Below are 22,194 nucleotides of genomic sequence, written 5' to 3' on the forward strand. Positions count from 1 at the left end.
ACATCTACCTCTGTATTAGCAGTGGTTTTACATGTTAGCTATGAAGAAGATGTGTATATTATGCATTTGCTGAAGAAAAAATAAATATTCATTATAATTTTGATTCAGCATATCAAAGTTAAAGGCTCAAGGCTTCCCAGATCTCCTAGCTGAACATAAGACCTAGTAGTGTAGTAGCACATATATCCTGATGCTTACTACTAGACTAAGTATGTAAGGCCTGTGACTTACTACTTTCTAGAGGTATGCATTCCTAGTACCTTCTAGTGACATTAAGGCCTAATTCCTCCGAGTGGTATGTAAGGCCTCATAAGGTCTCATGACTTCTAGTGACATATAGGACCTAATATCTCCTAGTGAGACAGAAAGTAAAATCTTATCCTTTTTTCGTAGTTAGTTCTAACTGTGTATGACTGCATTGGATAGAACACTGGATTATTGCAGGTTAACCCTCCAACATGTGGTGGTACATACTTACAGAGCATTCTGTTAGAGTATAAAAAAATGATTTGTGATGGTCATAGCTGGTTTTTCAATTTAGACCTGCTACCTTTGATCCTATGTCAGCAGTGCCTGCATTATGGATTATACTGCCTCTTTGATGTTAGGTCAGCAATGCCTGAACTGTGGATTATACTATCTCTTTGATCCTAGGTCAGCAGTGTCAGAACTGTGGATTATACTGTCTCTTTGATCCTACATCATCAATGCCTGAACTGTGGATTATACTGTATCTTCGATCCAGGGTCAACAGTACATGAACTGTGGAGTATACTGTATCTTTGATCCAAGGTCAACAGTGCCAGTACTGTAGATTATACTGTATCTTTGATCCTAGGTCATCAATGCCAGAACTGTGGATTATACTGTCTTTCTGATCCTAGGTCAGCAATGCCTCGACTGTGGATTATACTGTATCGTTGATCCAAGGTCAACAGTACCTGAACTGTGGAGTATACTGCCTCTTTGGTTCTTATTTATAAATCAGTTATTTATAAATGATTTATAAGTGTATGTTTATAAATGATTTATAAGTGTATATTTATAAATGATTTATTTACTTACTTCACAGGTATTGACAGCAAGTGAAGATTCTTTTGTAAGGGTGTGGCAATTAATTGAAGGGCCAACTCCTGAGGTAAGATATAGTTTGCATATGTTAATAATTGATGAATTGCTTACAGACACTCCATTAATAAACACTGATTGCACAACACTATATGGGCTTTGTGTGTGTCCATGTTTTAAGGTTTAGAAACTTACATGGTCAGCCTCACGGTGAACAAGCAATGCCTGATATAATATGACAACACTTGCTATATTATATATTATTGGTCCACAGGCAGCATAATGATACTTACATTGTTTATTCTGAACAAATTGCCATTTGAAGTATCATTTTATAAAACAATGTTCTGTTACTTTTGGTTGATAGGCTCAGTGATTTCTAAAAATGTTTGATCTCATTTTTAATATGAAGCCCCTTCCCTCCAACCAAAATTATTACAGATAAAGCAGTAATGGTGTTCTCAGTCCATTGGTATGTCTTTTCGTTCTGGACAAGGTAATTTCAGCATGAAAGTGTGCATTACTTTCTTTTTGATCTAACCTCAGAGGTGGACAGCTAAAAAAGGGAATAAGAACCCTGTTGTAACTGGGGTCAAAAGGTCCAAAGTCAAGGTCACTGGAGCCCAAATTATGCTTTTGGTTTCTACATGATGAATAAAATTTCTTGCATAAACTTTCATCAAGCTTCATAGATGACTACACTTGGGTAGATATGGCATCCTGTTGATTTGGGGGTCAAAGGTTGAATAATTTTGACTTGTGTCTTAAATCTGGATATTTGTTTCTGCACAGTAAGCCAAATTTTCTGCAGTTTATTTCATCAGCCATCTTAGTTGGAATGCATTTGACATGGCTTAGGGTTTATGATACATTGAGACTACAATAGTCTAGGTTTTGAAGGCCAAGATGTATTCTTGTGTTATATGTAATCATAATGCCAAATCAAACAAGTTCTTTTCTCAAACTTGGAGCAAAAGTACAAAATGCAGTTTTGTATTTATTACATATCGATCTTTTTATGTTTTTGAAATATATTTATCTTTACACTGTGAATGAAATTCTGAATGAGTTGACACTGATAAAAGTTTGATTCCATATGCATAAGAATATCAACCTGCAAATTCATTGAAATCACCTGAATAATTCCAGTCAATGTTTGTGTAATATGGAAATACAGATTAAACACATATATAAAATGCCAGATCAAACATATAAGATGAAGTAGGTATATAATAAAATATTTTTCAATCATGAAAAGTATTATAAACCATTGAATGTAGAATTATTGAAAAGCTCACCAAGTAGTCAGATTTTTATGTTCTGTATTACACCTGTTTTTGTTTTTTGTGCTGCTTTTGAGCATCAGCAAAATATCTTTCTAGCAGACGTGCATTCAGAGTTAGTAAAAATGAAATATACAGAAGACCATAGACATAAAAGAAAGACCATGGAAATCTTTCTCACAATAATTGGTTGTGTAAGCTGAAATACAAAATACATTTGTTTGGAAGATGCTTGGGATCCTCGCATATTAATAAGGTGATCTTTCAAGGGATTGACCAAGCTTGTTATATTATCGAGACTGTATTCCTGGTCTAGTTTTGATCAAACTTGATCAACAGGCTTAAAAATAAACAAAATCCATGCATATTAATGATGTGATTTTATTTGTGATTCATTGAGCTTGTCAACAGTTAATTACCCGGCACTCTATCTCTGATCATATTTGTATCAGACATGATAAATAGTCAAATATCATCAATATATACATTCAGTTTTACTATGAGTATGATCTGTGCATATTGATGAGGTGATCTTGCATACTATTGACTGACTTTCTTACCACTTGAGAAATTGTATTTCTGTCCTGATACTAATAACACTTGGTAAATATGCTAATGTTGTCAAGATGTTGGTTGAATTTTATTATTAGTGAGACCTAGATTTCACTCACAGTTTTTAACAACCTTTGATATTTCACCCCTGATTCTGAGATCCCAGGTAGAACCCTGCATGAGTTTTATAGACTGACAGTGTATGAAAAATTAGAGGGTACAAATAAATATAGATCATATGGTGTGTGTGTGTGATTTAGATTTTTAACATAGCTTTAAAAAATTTCCAGTCATATCACTATGATGTCTGCATTGTGGCAGTTTAAAGTGATGTCTAGCACTGGAGCATCATGCTGCAGACGTAGCATGATGTCCCACCCAGTCACATCATCCTGACACCAGGCTGACCAGTCCTAACACTAACTTCTTAATGCTGAGCATCTAGCGAGGCAGCTGTTAGTATCACTTTTAGAAATTTTTGGTATGACTCAGCTGGGGTTCAAACCCACGACCTCCTGCATCTGGGGCAGACTCTCTAACCTCTAGGCCACTGGAGCAGTCATAGATCTTACGGTGAAATCATTTGAATAATTTAATGTATGGTAAAAGGTAAAGTATCCAGCCTTATCAGGAGAATTTGTGTATGTGTGATTTTGATTTTTAACATAGCATTAACAATTTTTCAGTCATATCGCTATGATGTCTGCAATGTGGCAGTTTAAAGTGATGTCTAGCACTGGGGCATCATGCCGCAGACATGTAGCATGATGTCCCACCCAGTCACATTATCCTGACACCAGGCTGACCTGTCCTAACACTAACCTCTTAATGCTGAGCGCCTAGCGAGGCAGCTGTTAGTACCATTTTTAGACATCTTTGGTATGACTTGGCTGGGATTTGAACCCACAACCTTCTGCTTCTGAGGCAGATGCTCTGACCACTAGGCCACCGGAGCGGTCTATCAGGAGAATTTAATTTGATTGCAATATTTAGTTGATTGGTTACTGTAATTTTAAATATGGCAAGGATAATCTCTTTCCTAGCCAACTTATCACCCATTTGGCTAAAGTTTATCCCAGTGTATATATTGTTTATCGACTAAGAATACACATCTCCCTCAGAATATGACACTAGTCCATTACTTGTTAACCCCAAGTGGAAACTGGGACAGATAGATCATGTGGGCTTAGGTTGTAAGCCTGTTGTGAATCAAACATAAACATTTACTGTGCAGCTCAAAATTAGATGATTATAAAAGAATGCATCATCAGTATGTCATCACTTATTATCTCATTGTATCGTAGTACTGTGAACTCTCAGAGAACTGATGACCATTCTACATGTATTAATCAGAAAGATCTCAAATTTTCGTTATTTTCTCAAACTGGATCTATTCAACAATTTCTATCAGTGTTCATTGCATAACAATAACTGGAAATCTAGATCATTAGAAGCTTCATATATATTGTTTTTAATGCTTTCAAATAGTTTGTTTCATTTGGATGAATGGATTATATTTATTGAAAGTAAAAAAACAATATAGGTAAAGTAATTATATTAGTATCAATAAAATCTGCATAATTCAGCATGAAAAAAAGGCATTTTTGTTTAAGAGAAATGCAAGAGTCACAGAGTTCATGCCAGACCTCTATTAAATATCCATCCAGGCTTGAGATGAATCTTAGCAGGCATTTCATCATTAGGTTACTATTTTTAAGCTATGAATAGATTACGGATCAACACTGTAATCACTATTTCATATAATATATTCTGTTAGTTCAAAATTATCAAGGAAATCTGTGTTAAATTCTACAAGAACATTGAGGATGGAAACGTTTTACATTGATAGCAAATACATGATAAGAACAGTGTTTCAGTTTAAAACTTGTAACAACCCTTACAATGAAGGTGACCTGTCAGTCATTGGGATGACACTTGACTTACAATGAAGGTGACCTGTCAGTCATTGGGATGACACTTTACTGAATTTGGTCTGTTAGTTCAGAGACAGCCGACTCTAGTTGCAAATACAAGCTTGCTGTCTCCTTCCTCTATATACAAGCAAAAACATATGATATGAAAAACAGAGGAAAAGCATAAAGAAATCAATGAATGAAACCATTTTTGTCCAGAATTTATGAATGATAATGTTATAAAGTGAATTCTTTGAATAAAAAATTGTGCCACTTGAGTGAAATACTACTACTACTAATAATAAAAAAACTAGTGATCTATGTTGCATGGTATCTTTTTAAGAACTAAGTTTGAATGATAAATCTGCATTATAAAGGTCACCTCTGTCCAAGGGCCAGTTTGGCCTTTTTCCATGGGTTGTTGCTGTTAGCAGCTGTGACTGTCTAAGAGAAACTTGATAAGATAAGAACATGATAAGAGATGACATAGAAACACTGTTCTTATCATGTATTTCCTATCATGTAAAAAGTTTTCTTCCTCGATGTTCTTGTAGAATTTAACACAGATTTCCTTGATAATTTTGAACTAACAGAATATATTATATGAAATAGTGATTACAGTGTTGATCCATAATCTATTCATCGCTTAAGAATAGCTAATAATGAAATGACTGCGAACATTCATGGATATTTAATGGAGGTCTGGCATGAACTCTGTGACTCTTGCATTTCTCTTGGACAGTCACAGCTGCTAACAGCATGTACATATTTGATTATAAGACCATCCCTCACTTTTACAAAGCTTTGGCAAATATTTTATTTTGGATATATTTGTATGACAGCAAGGCCACCTTTTCTTTTTAACAAATGTATTGGACTGGCCCCTTAGTCTTGTCACGGGATGAAATGCTGTATATTGGTACAGATAGTGGGTTATTGGTTCAACTTAGGGAAATAATGTTGTTTCACCCAATATCAGAGACATTTTCAGTCATTTGGCCATGTTTGTCTAATGTCTTAAATTTTTTTAATGTTTATGGAAAATAATAGTTCTCTGCAGACTTCTCTTATGTTCTGCAGGTAATGTCCATTTATCACTACCAATTTTATGCAGATCTGTTTCAAGCTGTTTGAATATAACTTGTTTATTGATTATAAATTAAAAAAATTTGAAGACATATTTGGAATTCATGACACACTGCTATATCCAGGGGCTCAGACTTAAGTAACAGAACAAGGCAAACCCAACAAGCATTAAAGTTTCCAAAATATAAATATATTCAAATAAAATCTAATATCAAACAAAGTGAAAGAATTAAAATAACTTACACTGTAAATATAAACCTAATAAACCTGATAATGTACTATCAATTTCTCACTAATCCAGAAACTGTTCTAAAGTAGTCAGAATGCAAATTGTATATTGCTTATGTGTTACCATGATAACACTGAATTTAACAGACTTATTAATCCAAATGTTTTTACTTCAGTGTAATCTTCTGTATGAAGAATATCCCTGAAGTACTTGAAAGTTTCACATAATCTGATGAAATTAATTAGATATTCAAATCCTTGAATATATTCACTTAATCTACAAAGTGCTAAATGTTTAAATCAAAGTTTATCTGCACTGCTATATCTGACAACATGTAAATCACAAATTCCTTTCTGACTCTTACCAACGCTGTATAGCTGAAAGAACAAGCATGGTGCAGGTATGTTCATCATATAGTGTCCTTTTGCATTTAAAAAATAAACAGATCCGATTTACTTGAACTTCTCAGCAATTAAATCTTATTACTTCAACATAATTCAAACTGTCGTAAACTAAAACAGTCCTGTTCTCACCTTATGATCTCAGAGAGCCAATCAGATTCTAGATTGCATGTGTTAGGGCAATAACACTTTAAATTCCCACACTTGTTTATGCAACCCACATTCATACTTTTGTGTCATTTTTGACCTGCTTAGTTGTTGATTTCTCCTTAGATTGGCCTTGTCATAAATGGAGCTCTTATTGTGGAATATTCATGTACTTTTATGACAGTACTAAGCATTGAATGAAAGGGTATAAAATATAAATTCATAGTCTCAAATGACTTAAATAGAAATTATTATTTCAAAAGATGATACATAATTTTGTAACATGCATTTAAATGGCAGCATAGGGGATACACATTAAAGTGGGTATCACACAGTTCTGTTAATTTTCATCTTTAGACAGTTTTTGTAATTGGAAAATATGATAAGAGTTGTTCCCCATATTCACCACTTCATTCTGAACTAATTTGCTTGCAAATAAATTCAGAAGAGTTTTGGATGATAAAATTTAATTAAAATACATTGTCTTTTTTTTAAACAGTTTTTTTAATTATATTCCAAATTAATGGAAAATTTAGGTATAACTCTTTTTCTGGAAAAGGGTTAGTAACTCTTGGTCACTAATAAAAAAAAACCTGTTCTGTGAGTACACCTTACATAAGTGAAAACTGGGATAAAAGTTTAGGAAGTATATACAAAAATCCTGACCTCACATTTTGTTAGAATGCGAGTAGATATATTTTGTTTGTCTACGCTATGTATATTTGTCAGTACATGGAGCAATTCTGTAGAATATTGACCCAAGAGATGACAGACATTAATTTCTTATGCATATAAATCTGATTGGAAGGCAAACTATTGGGTTTTCAATCTCTTTTCAGCTGGAGTTCAAGTTTGCAGACTGTGTCACAGATCTGCAGCTTGTCGGAGCCCAGTTTATTGATGACAATGGGAAAGCATTTGCAGTTACAGGGTATGACAGTCCAGATCTTATATTCTATTCTCATAGTTAGGTGTTTTCCGTTAGTGTCAGCTGTAAGCAGTGTTTATGAAGCATAATAAATGTGTTATTCATCTTGTTTCAGCTCCATTCGTGTGTTTCCTGCCTTATGTTGTAACATTATGTCATAAATGCCCATGCTGGAGAATGATGTAGTTTATTTGCATGAGACTATTTAGAGTATATTTTGGAAGAACATATACAAATTTTGTCCATACCAATTTTTAAAATTTTTCCTTTTGCTATTTTTAATTCCTTAATGGCAATGACATTAAGAAATATTCTAGTCACAGATTATTTTTTAGTTTGATTAATATCAGATCATAGAGGGCAAATCTTTGTCAAACAGAGGTCTTGGAAATGCTTAATCACGTGTATTTGGATTCAATATTTTTACCTGGGATGCAGAAAATCACTTATACAGGAGTCGTCCATATGCACAAATTTGCCAGACAGCAAATTCAAGGACTTGTCAGTCCTGCTTCAGCCATCTGCTGAGTGGGAAAATGTGCTGAAGAAATGATCATTTTAGCTGTGCTGATATTTACAAGGAGAAAATTCAGTAGCTGAAAGACCCCCAGATGTACATGTTATCATTGCAAGAGTACATCTGATGAACATTACCCAATAGCTTGATGGCAAGTTCAAAGACTTGACTAGCTGCAGAATGGTGGGAAAATGTACTGATATTTACAATGACTGAATTCAGAGGCAGAAAGACCCGGTGATGTACTTTTGTGTAAGAGTACATCAAATGAACAACTTTACCTTTCATTATTGTGTTCGTTTCCAAGGGTAGCCGAATAAGCAGTGCATGTGACTTCGAAATTAAGACATGTTGAGAGTTAGACAAAATGTTGTGTACAAATTTGGATACGTATTTTGGGGCAAATTGGCAAAGATTGTAATGGGATTAAACAGAGTGAAGTTGCTAAAACTGATATTTCACATGGATTGCTATGTGTGATGCTTAGCTTAGTGCATGGAGTAAGAAGTTTCATTGGCCTGATATAATTTACTCTCACTCTAATGGACAAAACAAGAGCTTCATGTCAGTGGTGTAAAGTAGTGCAAAAACTTAAACTCAGTGGCAACCACTGGTTATGCTCATCTGGAAATTTAGCCACTTTAGGTATGCCCAATATGCTTCTGGTAGAGGACTGCAACTTATGCTGGTGGGACTCCTGTTTTTTCTAAAATGGGAGTCCTGGACTCTTAGTTTTAAAATCCTAATGAGACCTCTAGTCAAACTTATACCTATTTGAACCATTAAATGGGAAAGCATTCCTTAAGACAGCATGATATCATTGCAGAAAAGTGACAGTATATGAAATTTTTTATTACATAATACCATTGTTGTGTGATGCATTAAGATAATTTTATCTTTCTTTGGTAGTATTCATGTTGTTTGTTTGAAATAAATTGCATTATATTCTTGAAAGTTTATTCTTTTAAAAATGTACAAAATCTTATATTGCAAATGTTTTCCATTTAGATGTTGATTTGTATTATTGTAATATTGACAAAACACTGTGCAAATAGACTAATTTTAACCAGGTTCATGTGGCAAAGTACTGAAAACAAAACCAAGTAGATATGTTGACATGTATATTTAGATTGGAAGAAAAGTACAAAACTTGAAGTTATATGGAAATATTTTTATTCCTTACTATGACTTGTGCCTTTACACCATCTTTTGTCATTTTTTAAGTCACTTCTTATGTCTGTTGCAAAAGATCTCTCAGTGGTCAGGTGTATTAAAAAATGGACATGTGTCAAATAATTTGTGGTGTGGAGGTATAAAAAAATGTTTTAGGTATATTACTGTTTTAGGTATATCACTGTACAAGCCAATTTTATTTTCTTCTTTTACATTATGATGCGAAAATCAGCATATGTTTATTGCCTCCCTTCCTGGGAATTATTGTAGAGATTTTAATATTGTACAATTTTATATTATCAGATTTTAAAATTGGTAATATTATTGCACATTTTTCTTTTGTTATCTTAATAAACAAATAGTTCATTCATTACGTGCACCATAGATAGGTTAGTACAATTTTAAATTTTGCAATACTTTTGTATTTATATTTTGTCAGTTTTCTATGAATAAAAAATAAAATTACAAAATGAAAGTTTCATTATTATGGGTTAAGAAATTGTCATGACGTATACAGCAGTAGGTAAATGCAGGTGTAAAATACAACGTACTGTATTTTACCTTTTGCTGTATATGTATCTGCAGGTGTAAAATACTTTAAAGCAGTTTTTGAGTTTGTGTTTCTGAAACACCTTACACTTTATGGTGGTTCTGTTATATATACAATGTGACCCCACTGTAACATGCTCCATTGTAACATGAATTTGGATATAGTATGATTGGGCTTGGATCCTGAAATGTTATGTATTTTTTGTACAAGAAAATTATTTTTTCGAAATATGAGAAATATGCATGAAAAGTTTTTATTATCGTTTTGGGGAAGAGATCATGTATTAATTCAAATTTAACACAATCTTATTTGACTCCTGAAAATTTTATATATTTATTTATTCATGAATAAATAATTTTATTTGTTAAAAATACAAAACCTAATGAGTAAAAAGTTAATTATCATTTTGGGAAAGAGATCATATGTGAATTCATATTTAACATGATTGTAGTGTGGCCCAGGAGATCTAACAATGGTTTCACCAATTTTATGAAGACTTGGAAAGTTTTGTGCCAAAACAAGCTTTGCTTAGTTTTGAAAGGAAGCCAACAGATTCAAAAGCTGATTAGTGTTAATCTTATTATTACTGAACTATGAATAATAATGACAACAAGTGTTCCCCAGTTTTCTTCCATGTATTGTGTACAACTTTTGCTGAAATGAAAGGAAACAGTCTCACCCGAATTTATAAATCAGATAATTTCAGTAATTGCTAATCACCAAAGCGCTAAAGGTTGTTTAAGTTATGGAACAATGATTTATATTTTAAAAAAGCAACCAACGCAAACCATAACAAAGATTGTGTTAAACATCAGATAATAGAAATTATTAAATCTGATCCAGAGCTCTTCATTAGCACAATTATTTAGGTATAGAATGATATTGGATGTACCAATTACATACTCTACATCCAGTAGGGATCAGCATCTTTGTCTAAATGGGAGTTAGGGATTTTTAAGTTAACCTTTCTATTCTCTGGCTTCAAATCATGTACACTGGAAACTGGCCTGTTGGTTTCAACACTGATTGGAACAATACCATTGAAGTTATAGGGGTGGAGGGATTCACTAATATAATCAAACATTCTGCTCCCTGCACTTTGCTAAAAAAACAATTATTTAATTTATTTTTTAAATCTGTTTTTTCAGAGAATGACTCATTATTTGTAAAGAACTTGCTCTGAACTCACAAATTTGAATGATTTACTCCCAAATTGGGTTCAGATAATTTATTTGTGTGGGTTACACAACAGAGTTAGAAGTTGACCTCAAAAACCTAAAAAACACCTACCAAAATTTAATTTTGACTGTAGAAACCTAAAAAACACCTACCAAAATTTAATTTTGACTGTAGAAACCTAAAAAACACCTACCAAAATTTAATTTTGACTGTAGAAACCTAAAATGAGTCCATAAAACTAATGGAAACCTAAATTTAAGAAAGATCTAAACATATTTTAAAAATGGTAACTGGTTCTATCCCAATCCCATAAAAATGCTTTTCTAGATGTCATTTTTCATTAGGCTAGCCTAGCAGTCGAGAAAGCATGCAAATTTCTTGGCACTTACAGGTATTTGTTTTTTTAAAATTATTTTTAATGTTGACTTTATCTTTATTTTCATTTACTTAGAAGCAAAATAAAAGCATACTTTATCAGATTTTTATTAAATGTTATGCTTACAATGGTTTGTGTTTTGGACCACACAAATTTTAAAAACCTTGAAATTTTAAAATTGAATTTCACTTCTAACCGTGACACAGACCTGTTGAATTCTCATGAAAAGAACATTACGAGGTCAATACCTTTGACATTCTGTGTGAGGTTTCAGCCATGTGTTTTTGAAGCCTAAAAACAGGTTTCATTTAGAAACTCGCAATGTCTGAATTATATGTTTTATTATTGGCTAGAAATCATACTGATTGGACATGTCCAGCAAATATGAATGTTGTTGAAAAAACACCCATTTTATACATTTGTGTGGGAGTATTAGCAAGAAATTAAGTGTCAGGATTCGAATGGACCGTGCAAATAGTTTTATTATAGAAATGATGTTCCTTTATGCACATTTTTGATGGAATTATTATGGGTAAAAACAGATTCGACTGGTGAGCACGCTTACTCAGCTACTTATGCATATGTTGCAGATTTTGTATGCATACAAATAAATAATAAATATGTAATAACTATTTCAAGTACTTTTTGTATAATGTGGAACAAGCTGATAGCTATGTCAATGAGTCCATAGTATTGCTCCCACTTGTATCCCCCTAACTTTGTTTGTGTGTGTGTTTTCTGGATTTATAATGTAGCTTTAAGAATTTTTCAGCCATATCACTACAATGTCTGCAGTGTGGCAGCTTATAGCGATATTTTGCACTGGGGCATCATGCGACAGACATGTAGCACGATGTCCCACCCTTCACATTATCCTGACACCTTGCTGACCAGTCCTAACACTATCCCCTTAATGCAGAGTGCCAAGCGAGGCAGCTGTAGGTACCGTTTTTATAAGTCTTTAGTATCACTCAGCTGGAGTTAGAACCCATAACCTCCTGAGGCAGACACTCTAACCTCTAGGTCACCGGAGCAATCCTTGGGGGTGGGGGTGAAATGCATTATTCTTTTTGTCTAATCAATCTGGTATGTTATAACATGGTTCATTATATAGCATGGTCCCTCATTTTTGGACCCCAACAATCATGTTATAGCGAGGTCACAAAATCTATCTATCTATCTATCTATCTATCTATATATATATATATATATATATATATATATATATATATATATATATATATATATATATATATATATACCCAATATCAATAGAAGTGACCAAATTCAGTAAATGAATTTAATACATTCATATATATAATCTTTGATAGACGGTTAATTCAATGTTTCTTTTAACAGAAGTTTCATTTTTGAATTAGCAATATCAGTTGCCTTAAAATGAAAATCTTGTATATTACGGAAGTGATGGATAAATTGAGTTACGTCAAATCGATTTTTGTTCGTGTGTTTTGATATCTGATGATGGGTTTGTCCACCATATTTCTTTTACAGATTAACAGATAAATAGCATTAGATGTTGTAGTTAATATCATGTTGCATCTTAAATATTTCTTTGGTATTACTGCAACTGAAAAAAGTATTTTCATTAATGAAAGAACAGTGCAAAAATCTATTATATTTATTTGATGAACCATGAATTTTAAATTTTTTTTAGTCTCAACTGATTTAGTATTGAAATATGCTAAAATTATGAAATCTGAACTCAAAATCAACATGTCTTACTATCTGGTTGTATATTTCCTACTTATTTGACATTTCAACTTCACCTCTTATTATAATCACCTATTATTGTTATTATTATTATTATTATTGCTTATGTAAGTATGTTAAGTTCTTCCATCCAGCTTTATTTCATCACTGTGTTCCTTATGGAATATGCACACACTTACAAGGCTACATAGGTAATAGTTACCTATCCCTTCTCTAATTACATTTGTTCTTTTACTACTGCTTCTATCATAATATACTTTTTGCAGTTATAAATCTTTCTTGTATATGCTGCCAAAGATAAGGCTTTTCTGTCCTATTCCAAACAGTGCTGTCACTCCATAGATATAGAATGATGTGTTCAAAATTATCCTTCAAAACAAATCATGCAACAAAAGTTCTGTCCAGCAAATGAACTAAATTCATTCCTTGTCACATATTTAATGCATATTAATTTCAGTTACAACTCAGTCACATGCCATTGCTTGTATATCCAGTCTTGGTACTTTTCTAAATCTTATTCTTGTAAATATTTAGTCTGCATACTGAGAGACAGTTTCTTTATAGCCATAATGTTTTAACTTTGTGCCTAGGTGATGTTTGCAGCATATAAATATTTAATTTGAATACTGAGAGACAGTGTCTTTACAGCCATAATGTTCATAGGTTACTGCATTTGTATGGGAAAATATGAACGAGTTTTCTGGATGGATTACTGCACGACCTTGGGAGTGCAGTATATCCCATCCAACAAAAGGAGTTCATATTTTCCCATACAAATGCAGTAACCTTTTTATTATATGCTCATTTTCTTATTCTACCTATGGCTTAATTATATAAACAAAATACACTACACAAAACAAAGTAAATGAATGTATGCTATATTCCAAACACAAGCGCATATTCATCATTACACAGCAACATTATTAATGCACACATAACTATGCCCAGATTTTTTTGAACTTGTCGCATGCTAGACATAAGTTTTGAAAGAAAATGGCGTTTTTGTCTACTTAAAATTGAAATTTGGAGTCATATTGTGTATGAATGTGCATTGCAACAAGTTTTCCATTTGATCTGAAATGAATAGATTTTGGTAATTTTGTAAGTTTTATGAAATTTCATGATTATGGACTGGATTCATCTGTGCAAATTGTACAAGAAATATATTGGATTGAAGCAACTGGGAGAAGCATGTTTACATCTGCAAATGTGTTTGTTCTGTCATTGACTATTTGAAATCATAATGTGGGAAAAATATGAAGTGTTTCAATTGCAATTATCAAAAACACGCTATTGAATTTAATGTTTATTTCATTTAGAGTGCAGTAAGGAGGATGTGTCTGCACTTGGAATATAGTTGAAATTACAGTACAATTTTGAAATGTGTTATCAAGCTTGAGAACTCGTGACATGGCTCATGTAATTCAGATTTGCAGAACTAAGAAAGTACACTTTGAGGAAATTCAGAATGTAAAACTAAGTATATTTTTTCCATTCTTATTACCAGCCAAAGGAGACAATTTATGCCTTTATAACTTGAAAGTTATTTGTAGGTACCAAGCAATTTTATTAAATCTGGGGTCTATTGCCAAAATCCGAAACATTGTATCAAAAAAGTTAACATGGAATGTAGCAAGGCAGCTGGTATGTGGCAGTCCATGAAACATCTGCTTTGGTTCATTCACAAATAAATTTAATTAACCAAAACGTAAAGCATCTGCTACACGAGAAAACATGATTTGTTTACAAAGTAGTTCCTAATACACTATTGGGCATACGTGTTCAGCACTTTAGTGCAATATGAAGAAAAGCAATATGGTAAAATGACTGATAATGTAAAGTTAATGGAGAAACAAATGAGCATATAATAATCTAACTTTGCCTAGGTGATGTTTTCAGCATGTAAATATTTAATTTGAAAACTGAGAGAGAGTTTCTTTACAGCCATAATGTTCTAACTTTGTGCCTAGGTGACATCTGCGGCATGTAAATATTTAATTTGCATACTGAGAGAGAGTTTCTTTACAGCCATAATGTTCAAAATTTGTGCCTTGGTGATGTTTGCAGCATGTAAATATTTAATTTGAAAACTGAGAGAGAGTTTCTTTACAGCCATAATGTTCTAACTTTGTGCCTAGGTGACATCTGCGGGATGTAAATATTTAATTTGCATACTGAGAGAGAGTTTCTTTACGGCCATAATGTTCTAAATTTGTGCCTTGGTGATGTTTGCAGCATGTAAATATTTAATTTGAATACTGAGAGACAATTTCTTTACAGCCATAATATTCTAACTTTGTGCCCAGGTGACATTTGCAGCATGTTCAGTAATTGTTTTGTTTCATGATCAGTGTAAATGTTTTTGTGTGTGTGTTTGTGTGATTTAGGTTTTTAACATAGATTTAACAATTTTTCAGTCATATCGCTACAATGTCTGCAGTGTGAGAGTTTATAGTGATGTCTACCACTGGGGTGTCATGCCACAGACATGTAGCATGATGTCCCACCCAGTCACATTATCCTGACACAAACCTCTCAATGCTGAGTGTCTAGTGAGGTAGCTGTTAGTACCATTTTTTAAAATTCTTCGGTATGACTTGGTGGGGGCTTGAACCCACCAATCCCACATCAGAGCTGGATGCTCTAACCACTAGGCCACAGGAGCGGTTGTGTAAATGTTAGAAGAGCTATACATTGACTGTAATGCTTTTTAAGTCAGGCTACTAAAGAAATTCATGTCATTTATATTGTGGTGTCACAGTTATGACTTCTATGTCCTTTTCAAAGTTTGATGGTCACACTTTGAAATAAATTTTCAAAATTTTATTTTTATCTCCATTATTGTAACCTATCTGATGCACTGATTAAGACTTTGTTCAAAAGTGTGCTTTTCTGTAGCAGCAGGGGGGGGGCGAATCCGACATTTTGTCCAATCGTTATTTTGCTTAATTATTACTTCTGCACTCAGCGGATCCGGTGTAGTCAGCGCTGGTAAAAAAAAAACGACGTCGGTCCATCCTACACGATGGTGACGTCATTTGGTTTAATGCGCGCCGATCCCAGTTTTGTCAGCGTCCGGTGAACACAGCGACGACCGCGTCGATGTCATTTCCCCCCCTGCTGCTAAGTGGTTATTTACAATGATCTAACAAACAGAGTGATCACTAACTCCTCCTCTTGTAGATCAATTAGGTTATTTGACTGATCGGTAAGTCTAAAATTAATTCTCGTTAAAAACCGATTATGGCATCGCATATAGACCGGATTATAAACCCGATGGGACCCCAGACTGGAATGAGGTTACAATACCAACTGGGTCATACCAAGTAGAACAAATCAATAAAGAATTCCAACGCAGGATAAAATCGATCACAGGAAAAGAATCAAAAATCGCTCTTACGGTTCATGAACCGACGTTATCGTCGACGATTGAAATAAGCACACCGGGGTTTAATCGGGCTCTCAACGATTAAGAATCCGGGAGGGGCTGTTGGCGAAAATGAATAAAGGATATACCCCTGTTGAGCTTGATTTGATTGATTGGTATCTACCTGGTAACTCCCTTCGATAACATCGCACACTAGATTGATTGCTATCACCGATGCGATATTTACGTTGTATGGAGCAATATGCCTACCACCATCTCCGTTATCGTGTCTGAGAATAGTTGATGGACAGAGAAAATCATTAAGAGACTTTCTTAGTTCTGGCGCGTTGTATCCTGGAAACTTGAAATCGGGTAAATCGGCTTCTGTGATATTATACTCGGTTAGGAATTTTTGTTTATTATCATCGCTGTTATCGGATATCATTTTAACGAATCGTTCATTGATATATTCCATGTCTGATATAAGTTGATTTAACACCTCAACGTGTTTTCGTGCTTTTGTTTTCCGTAGTTGTTCTAGTTGCAATTGGTAATAATGATTAATCTCGATAAAAGCATTAGTGATATCATTTAAAATAACTGTTAATATGTCGATCGATTCAGGGGTTTTTTCATACCGAAAAAACCACTGCATGATATTCCTGTTTTGAAATAAAAACCAACTGGATAATAACGTGTCTTTTATAATAGACAAATTATCTCGATAACTGGGAATAATTTCATGATACGATTGCACATTTGTGTGCAAATACGCGGGGATTCCATTAGGTGGATTCTCGGGCCAACCTAGTATGGTTCTTATTGAACTGTTATAAATATCAACCATATACCCCGGTGTGCTTATTTCAATCGTCGACGATAACGTCGGTTCATGAACCGTAAGAGCGATTTTTGATTCTTTTCCTGTGATCGATTTTATCCTGCGTTGGAATTCTTTATTGATTTGTTCTACTTGGTATGACCCAGTTGGTATTGTAACCTCATTCCAGTCTGGGGTCCCATCGGGTTTATTTGTCCATGCAAAAACCAGCGAGTTATTAGGTTGTTGTCCGTTAAATGCTTCCGCTCGGATATTAGGCCAACTGTGATATATTCGCAATTTTGCCAGCGCTATTTCAATCACTGGAATCGGAGAGGGGAAGTTTACACTGAATTCTGGCTTCGTTGATGTTATCGATATCATATTTGTTTGTACCGGAGTGGTGTTCTCCGCGATCCGTTGGAGTAATTGCAACCCTTCGGGGTTCAGCGACATTATTATTATTTGTCGTTTCTAGTGTTTAATATTAACAACCTGCTTGTTTTCAGGAGAATGTTTTAAGCCCATTGAAGTTGTTTCAGCGACGTGGTTTCCAGCTTCCAGTTGAAAATCCTCGATTTTTGACATCGCGGAGTCATACAACTGGACCATCGTGGAGAATTCAGCATCGGATATAAACGAATTATCTATCGCCAACGAGATCAACCCGGATAATTTCGAGTACGCGTCGGATACTATTTGATGTTTTACTGTATACTCGCTGAGTTTTTTCTGAGCACACGATGATATCTTTCTAGTGATTGCGTTGGCGACTCCAGCAATTGTTGTCGCCGCGGAGATAGCGATTGGAACAGCGATCGGGGCTATCATGGTCACCGTGGATAAAATAACACCGGTACCGGCTACTATACCTGACACCGAGTACACGACCGCGTCGATGGTGGTTATTTTACGACGGTATTTTTTTATTTTTGCGCGGTATTGTTCGGAAAGCGTTTTTAAGCTCGCGGAGAATTCTTTTGCGGTATCGAATCGATATTGATGTGACGTCGGTGATACCTCTGATTCAATTACCCTGGTGGGCATTTTATTTTAAAAGAGCTAGTGTTTTCAATTACTCACTTAGATCCGCTACAAATTCCACATACCATGTAATGTTTGCCCTAAATAGACTGCTATCAACGGCTTCAATTGTAAATTGTTCAACTGTGTCCTTGTCTATAATTGTTGATATTGTATTGTTAAACCCAGATGAACTCGACGATGATATATTAAACTGCATCGCTGAAATCAATGTCAATCGATAAATACCCTTAACAGTTGCAGTGATATTTACTGTATTATTCGTAGGAGTCCAATCGAATGATTCATGATGAATCGTGTATACTGTGTTGATGGTGTTTTCATGAGGGATTTTTATTTTTGTCATTTCCGGTAGTCTGTCTTTAATCGCTGTAACATCAGTTTTGATTGTTCCTATTTCCTGTGTATGCGCGTCTATACTTTTTTTGTTCGCTGTAACATCTGTTTTGATTGTTACTATTTCCCCTGTATGCGCGTCTACATTATTTGTGATCGATGAAACACTAACGAAGATTGTTTCTATTATCCGTCCATGCGCGTCTATATTCCCTTTGTTCGCTGAAACATCAATTTTGATTGTTCTTATTTCCCCTCTATACGCGTCTACACTCCTTTTGTTCGTTTCAACATCATTTTTGATTGTTTCTATTTCCTGTCCATACGCAGTGATATCATTTATAGTTATTGTAATTTCTTCCGGTCTGGTATTTTTTTTACCAAAGAATTTATCAATGGTGTTATCAGCCCTGTTAAAATTTTTTCGCAACGTGTAAAATTGGCCCGACAGCGTTGTAAACTCCGAAATAATACTTTTTATCCCCACAAGATTCGGTTCGGTTACCGTCGGGGTTCCAAAAAAACTAGCAGTAGTGAGTTGTATATCGGTGACAGACTTTTGTATCCCCTCGAACTGATTTGCTTGCGCGTTAAGTCTATCATACAAACTTTTTAACGAATCCGACATGGTTATATAATTGTCGCCAAGTGTACTTATTTTTCCATTTATCGTCAAGATGGATTCACCTGATTTAAGTCGTCCGTCATCGGTATACAACGCTATGGCGTTTTCAGCGGCATCATTATTTCGTATTAAAACGTCATTCAGCGACACATTACTGGATTTCAGTTTACCCTGGCGGTCTTGAAATACAACTATTTCGCCCGGGTCAACACTGGTTAAATTTAACGTATCAGCGATTTCATCCTCAATTAGTTTTTTTATGTCATCGGTGGCGAGAGTTTCCGTGGGTTTTTTCAGCGCCGAAACCGGTCGTCCCCAGATATCAATCATTATTATTGTAAAAAAAAACAGTGTTTTTAATTAACCCGCCGTGCCTCTACGACCCCACTAGCGTATTCGTTTACAACCACATGAGGTGGTTTCCGCGATGATGAAATCGCCGCGAGTACGTTCAATACCTCACGGCCGCATATCGGTGGGTCGCTTAATTGTTGTGTTGGCAGCGTGGAATAAAAAACCGGGGCTGAACACGCCCGGATATACCGCATGAACTCGTTTGGCGGGGCTAACCCGTATGAATCAAAATAGACGATCGCACGCGGATCAATTGCGTATGCAACCCAATGAGTTCCCGCTCCGGAGGATTTATCGAGGTTAATTATACCGGTTTCAATATTCCTTGGTTTTGTCGGTAATTGATCCCTCATGAAAACACCTCTGAAGTTTTTTATCGCTAACGCGTTTGCGGCATCTATTAAATCAAAATTAGACATAGGAGTCATTAAACGGTTCCCGGTAGTCTTAGACCCTTCCCCGAGTACCATGAATACGGGGTTCCCGGTAGTCTTAGACCCTTTCCGGCTACGGGTCGTTTTTTTTATAGCCTTTCCCGGTTGCTTTCTTCAATGCCATTCCCGCTGCGGTACCAACGGCCCCCAACGCCGCCGCCTTCGCCACTGCTGGAGCCGCCGCGGCAATCAACGCTGGAATCGCAGCTAACAACGGAAATATCCCGCCGGTCTTTTCCATGTTTTTAATCGCTGCGGCCGAAAAATCTATTTGAACACCCTTTTTATTCTTCATCGCATCATTGAAATGTTTTATTTGACGCGCCGTCAACGATATCTTATGATTACCACCTGCCATCTGTGACGGCTTTAACGTTATTGTGGTTCCACATTGTTTAGCCGACTTTGATCGTAATTTCTTGACTTGACCATCGGTCAACTCTACGCCGACAACATTATACGACATTTTTATTGTAAACGCGTTTATGTTTTCAATTACATGTTTTCCACTGGTGCATCAACGATTCTCATTCGTCCACCAACGCCTTCCAACAGCATTGATTTATCGCTGAGAATGACAGCAACCGCTCTATAATCGGCAATAACGCCGCGAGTTACATTAGCTCGGAAGTGTATATCAACGACGGATTGTCTTGTTAAATCAAGATGTTCCAGCGAAAAGTAATAGATCGGATATAGTTCTTTGAAATCATGTTGTGATATTTGCAAACCAGTGTCGACGTTTTGATCACGACTCATATACGACAGCAACCGATGGTACACGCGTGCAATATGGTTTTGACCGTAATTAAGTTGTATATCCTCAGATGGTTCCTGCTGGCCGTTTATTCTCAGCGAGACGTCAGTAACGCCTAATCGATCAAATATCATATGGCTGGATAGTTGATTATCAACTCTCGTCATATCCTGCAACGCAACAAATATATGACGCGGAGCCGAAATGCCTTGTTGTGATGCCAGGTTCCATGTGAATATACCATTGATATTTGATTGCTTAGTATCTGTTGTTGTTGTTAGCCAACTTAGTAATGATTTTCCTCCCTGCTCCATAAAGGATAGCAATCGTGCCTCTGTGATAATGGATGGAGTCATTACTGGCATCCACAATAATATTTTAGTTAAAACGACTTTACCAGAGTCATTATTTGGATTCGCAAGATCCGCTGGAATTCTCCAAATTGCATTTCTATCATCACCTTTTCGCACAAGCACCACGGTATGCTTTGCTCCGTAGATAACTTTTCGCACGTTCCTACAAAATCCAAATATATGATGCAGTGGAATCGCGCATGAGAAAGATCTACGCGGCCCTGTTAACATTGATATGCGCGTTGCAGCTCAGATGTTAAAATTAGGATCGCTGTTTTTAATCATATTCTCAACATCAGCATCAGCGTTATTAGCATTATTTCTTGGTCGTCTTACCACAAATTGCGAGTTTCCAGCAGTGTTTCTAGTATCCTTTGCAAACATCATAGATGGACCCGCTGATCTTGTATAATCGTCGGAATATCTTGCTAGCCCGATTATTGTTGTAGCAACATCAACATCGCGTTCTATAGACTCGATCTCTCGCCCGTCAATGAGATATTTTGCGCTCTCAAATAGCGCCATTACGCCGTTATTGACTAAGCCAACTTTGGTACCATCTGGATACGGTGCTGGTACAGCAGGAGTATCGGCCTCTGTTACAAGTTCTCCTTCGATTTCAATAAACGCTTCACACGGTAAAAAATATTTACTGGTATCATGGACTTGAAGTTCAATTCGCGATCGTATGTTGGGTTGTACTGCATGATAGGAATAAAATTGATAATTACGGACAGAATCATCCTTGTGCACTGGTGCGTCCATATCAAACGCCGGGTCAGCTGTTCGTTTAAACATTTTATTTAATAATACGCTGATGCATCTAAATCATCGTCGTCGTTTTAAACCACTTCCCGCTATTATGTTTGCGATGTCATCTTGATTATTGTTTACCAGCGACGCTAGTTTTTCTTCCACGGCGTTATTTATTACTTTACTGACATTTGCAGGCATCACTGTCGTTGATGGCA

The 22,194-nt window shown here is 35.3% G+C and overlaps 1 protein-coding gene across 1 annotated transcript in view; it reads left to right on the forward strand.

Moving 5' to 3' along the window:
* Positions 1-15,959, forward strand: part of LOC149795266 (WD repeat-containing protein 54-like) — a 56,747-nt gene extending 40,788 nt beyond the window's left edge. The window contains exons 8-9 of the mRNA XM_089964997.1: positions 1,073-1,138; positions 7,519-15,959. Coding sequence (XP_089821123.1) covers positions 1,073-1,138; positions 7,519-7,650 — 198 coding nt within the window. The 3' untranslated portion in view covers positions 7,651-15,959. The remainder of the gene's footprint in view (positions 1-1,072; positions 1,139-7,518) is intronic.
* Positions 15,960-22,194: the final 6,235 nt, after the last annotated feature.

This window comes from Sinohyriopsis cumingii, chromosome 7 (genome assembly GCF_028554795.1).
Source record: "Sinohyriopsis cumingii isolate HCF-2022 chromosome 7, ASM2855479v2, whole genome shotgun sequence".
Taxonomy (NCBI): Eukaryota; Metazoa; Mollusca; class Bivalvia; order Unionida; family Unionidae; genus Sinohyriopsis; species Sinohyriopsis cumingii.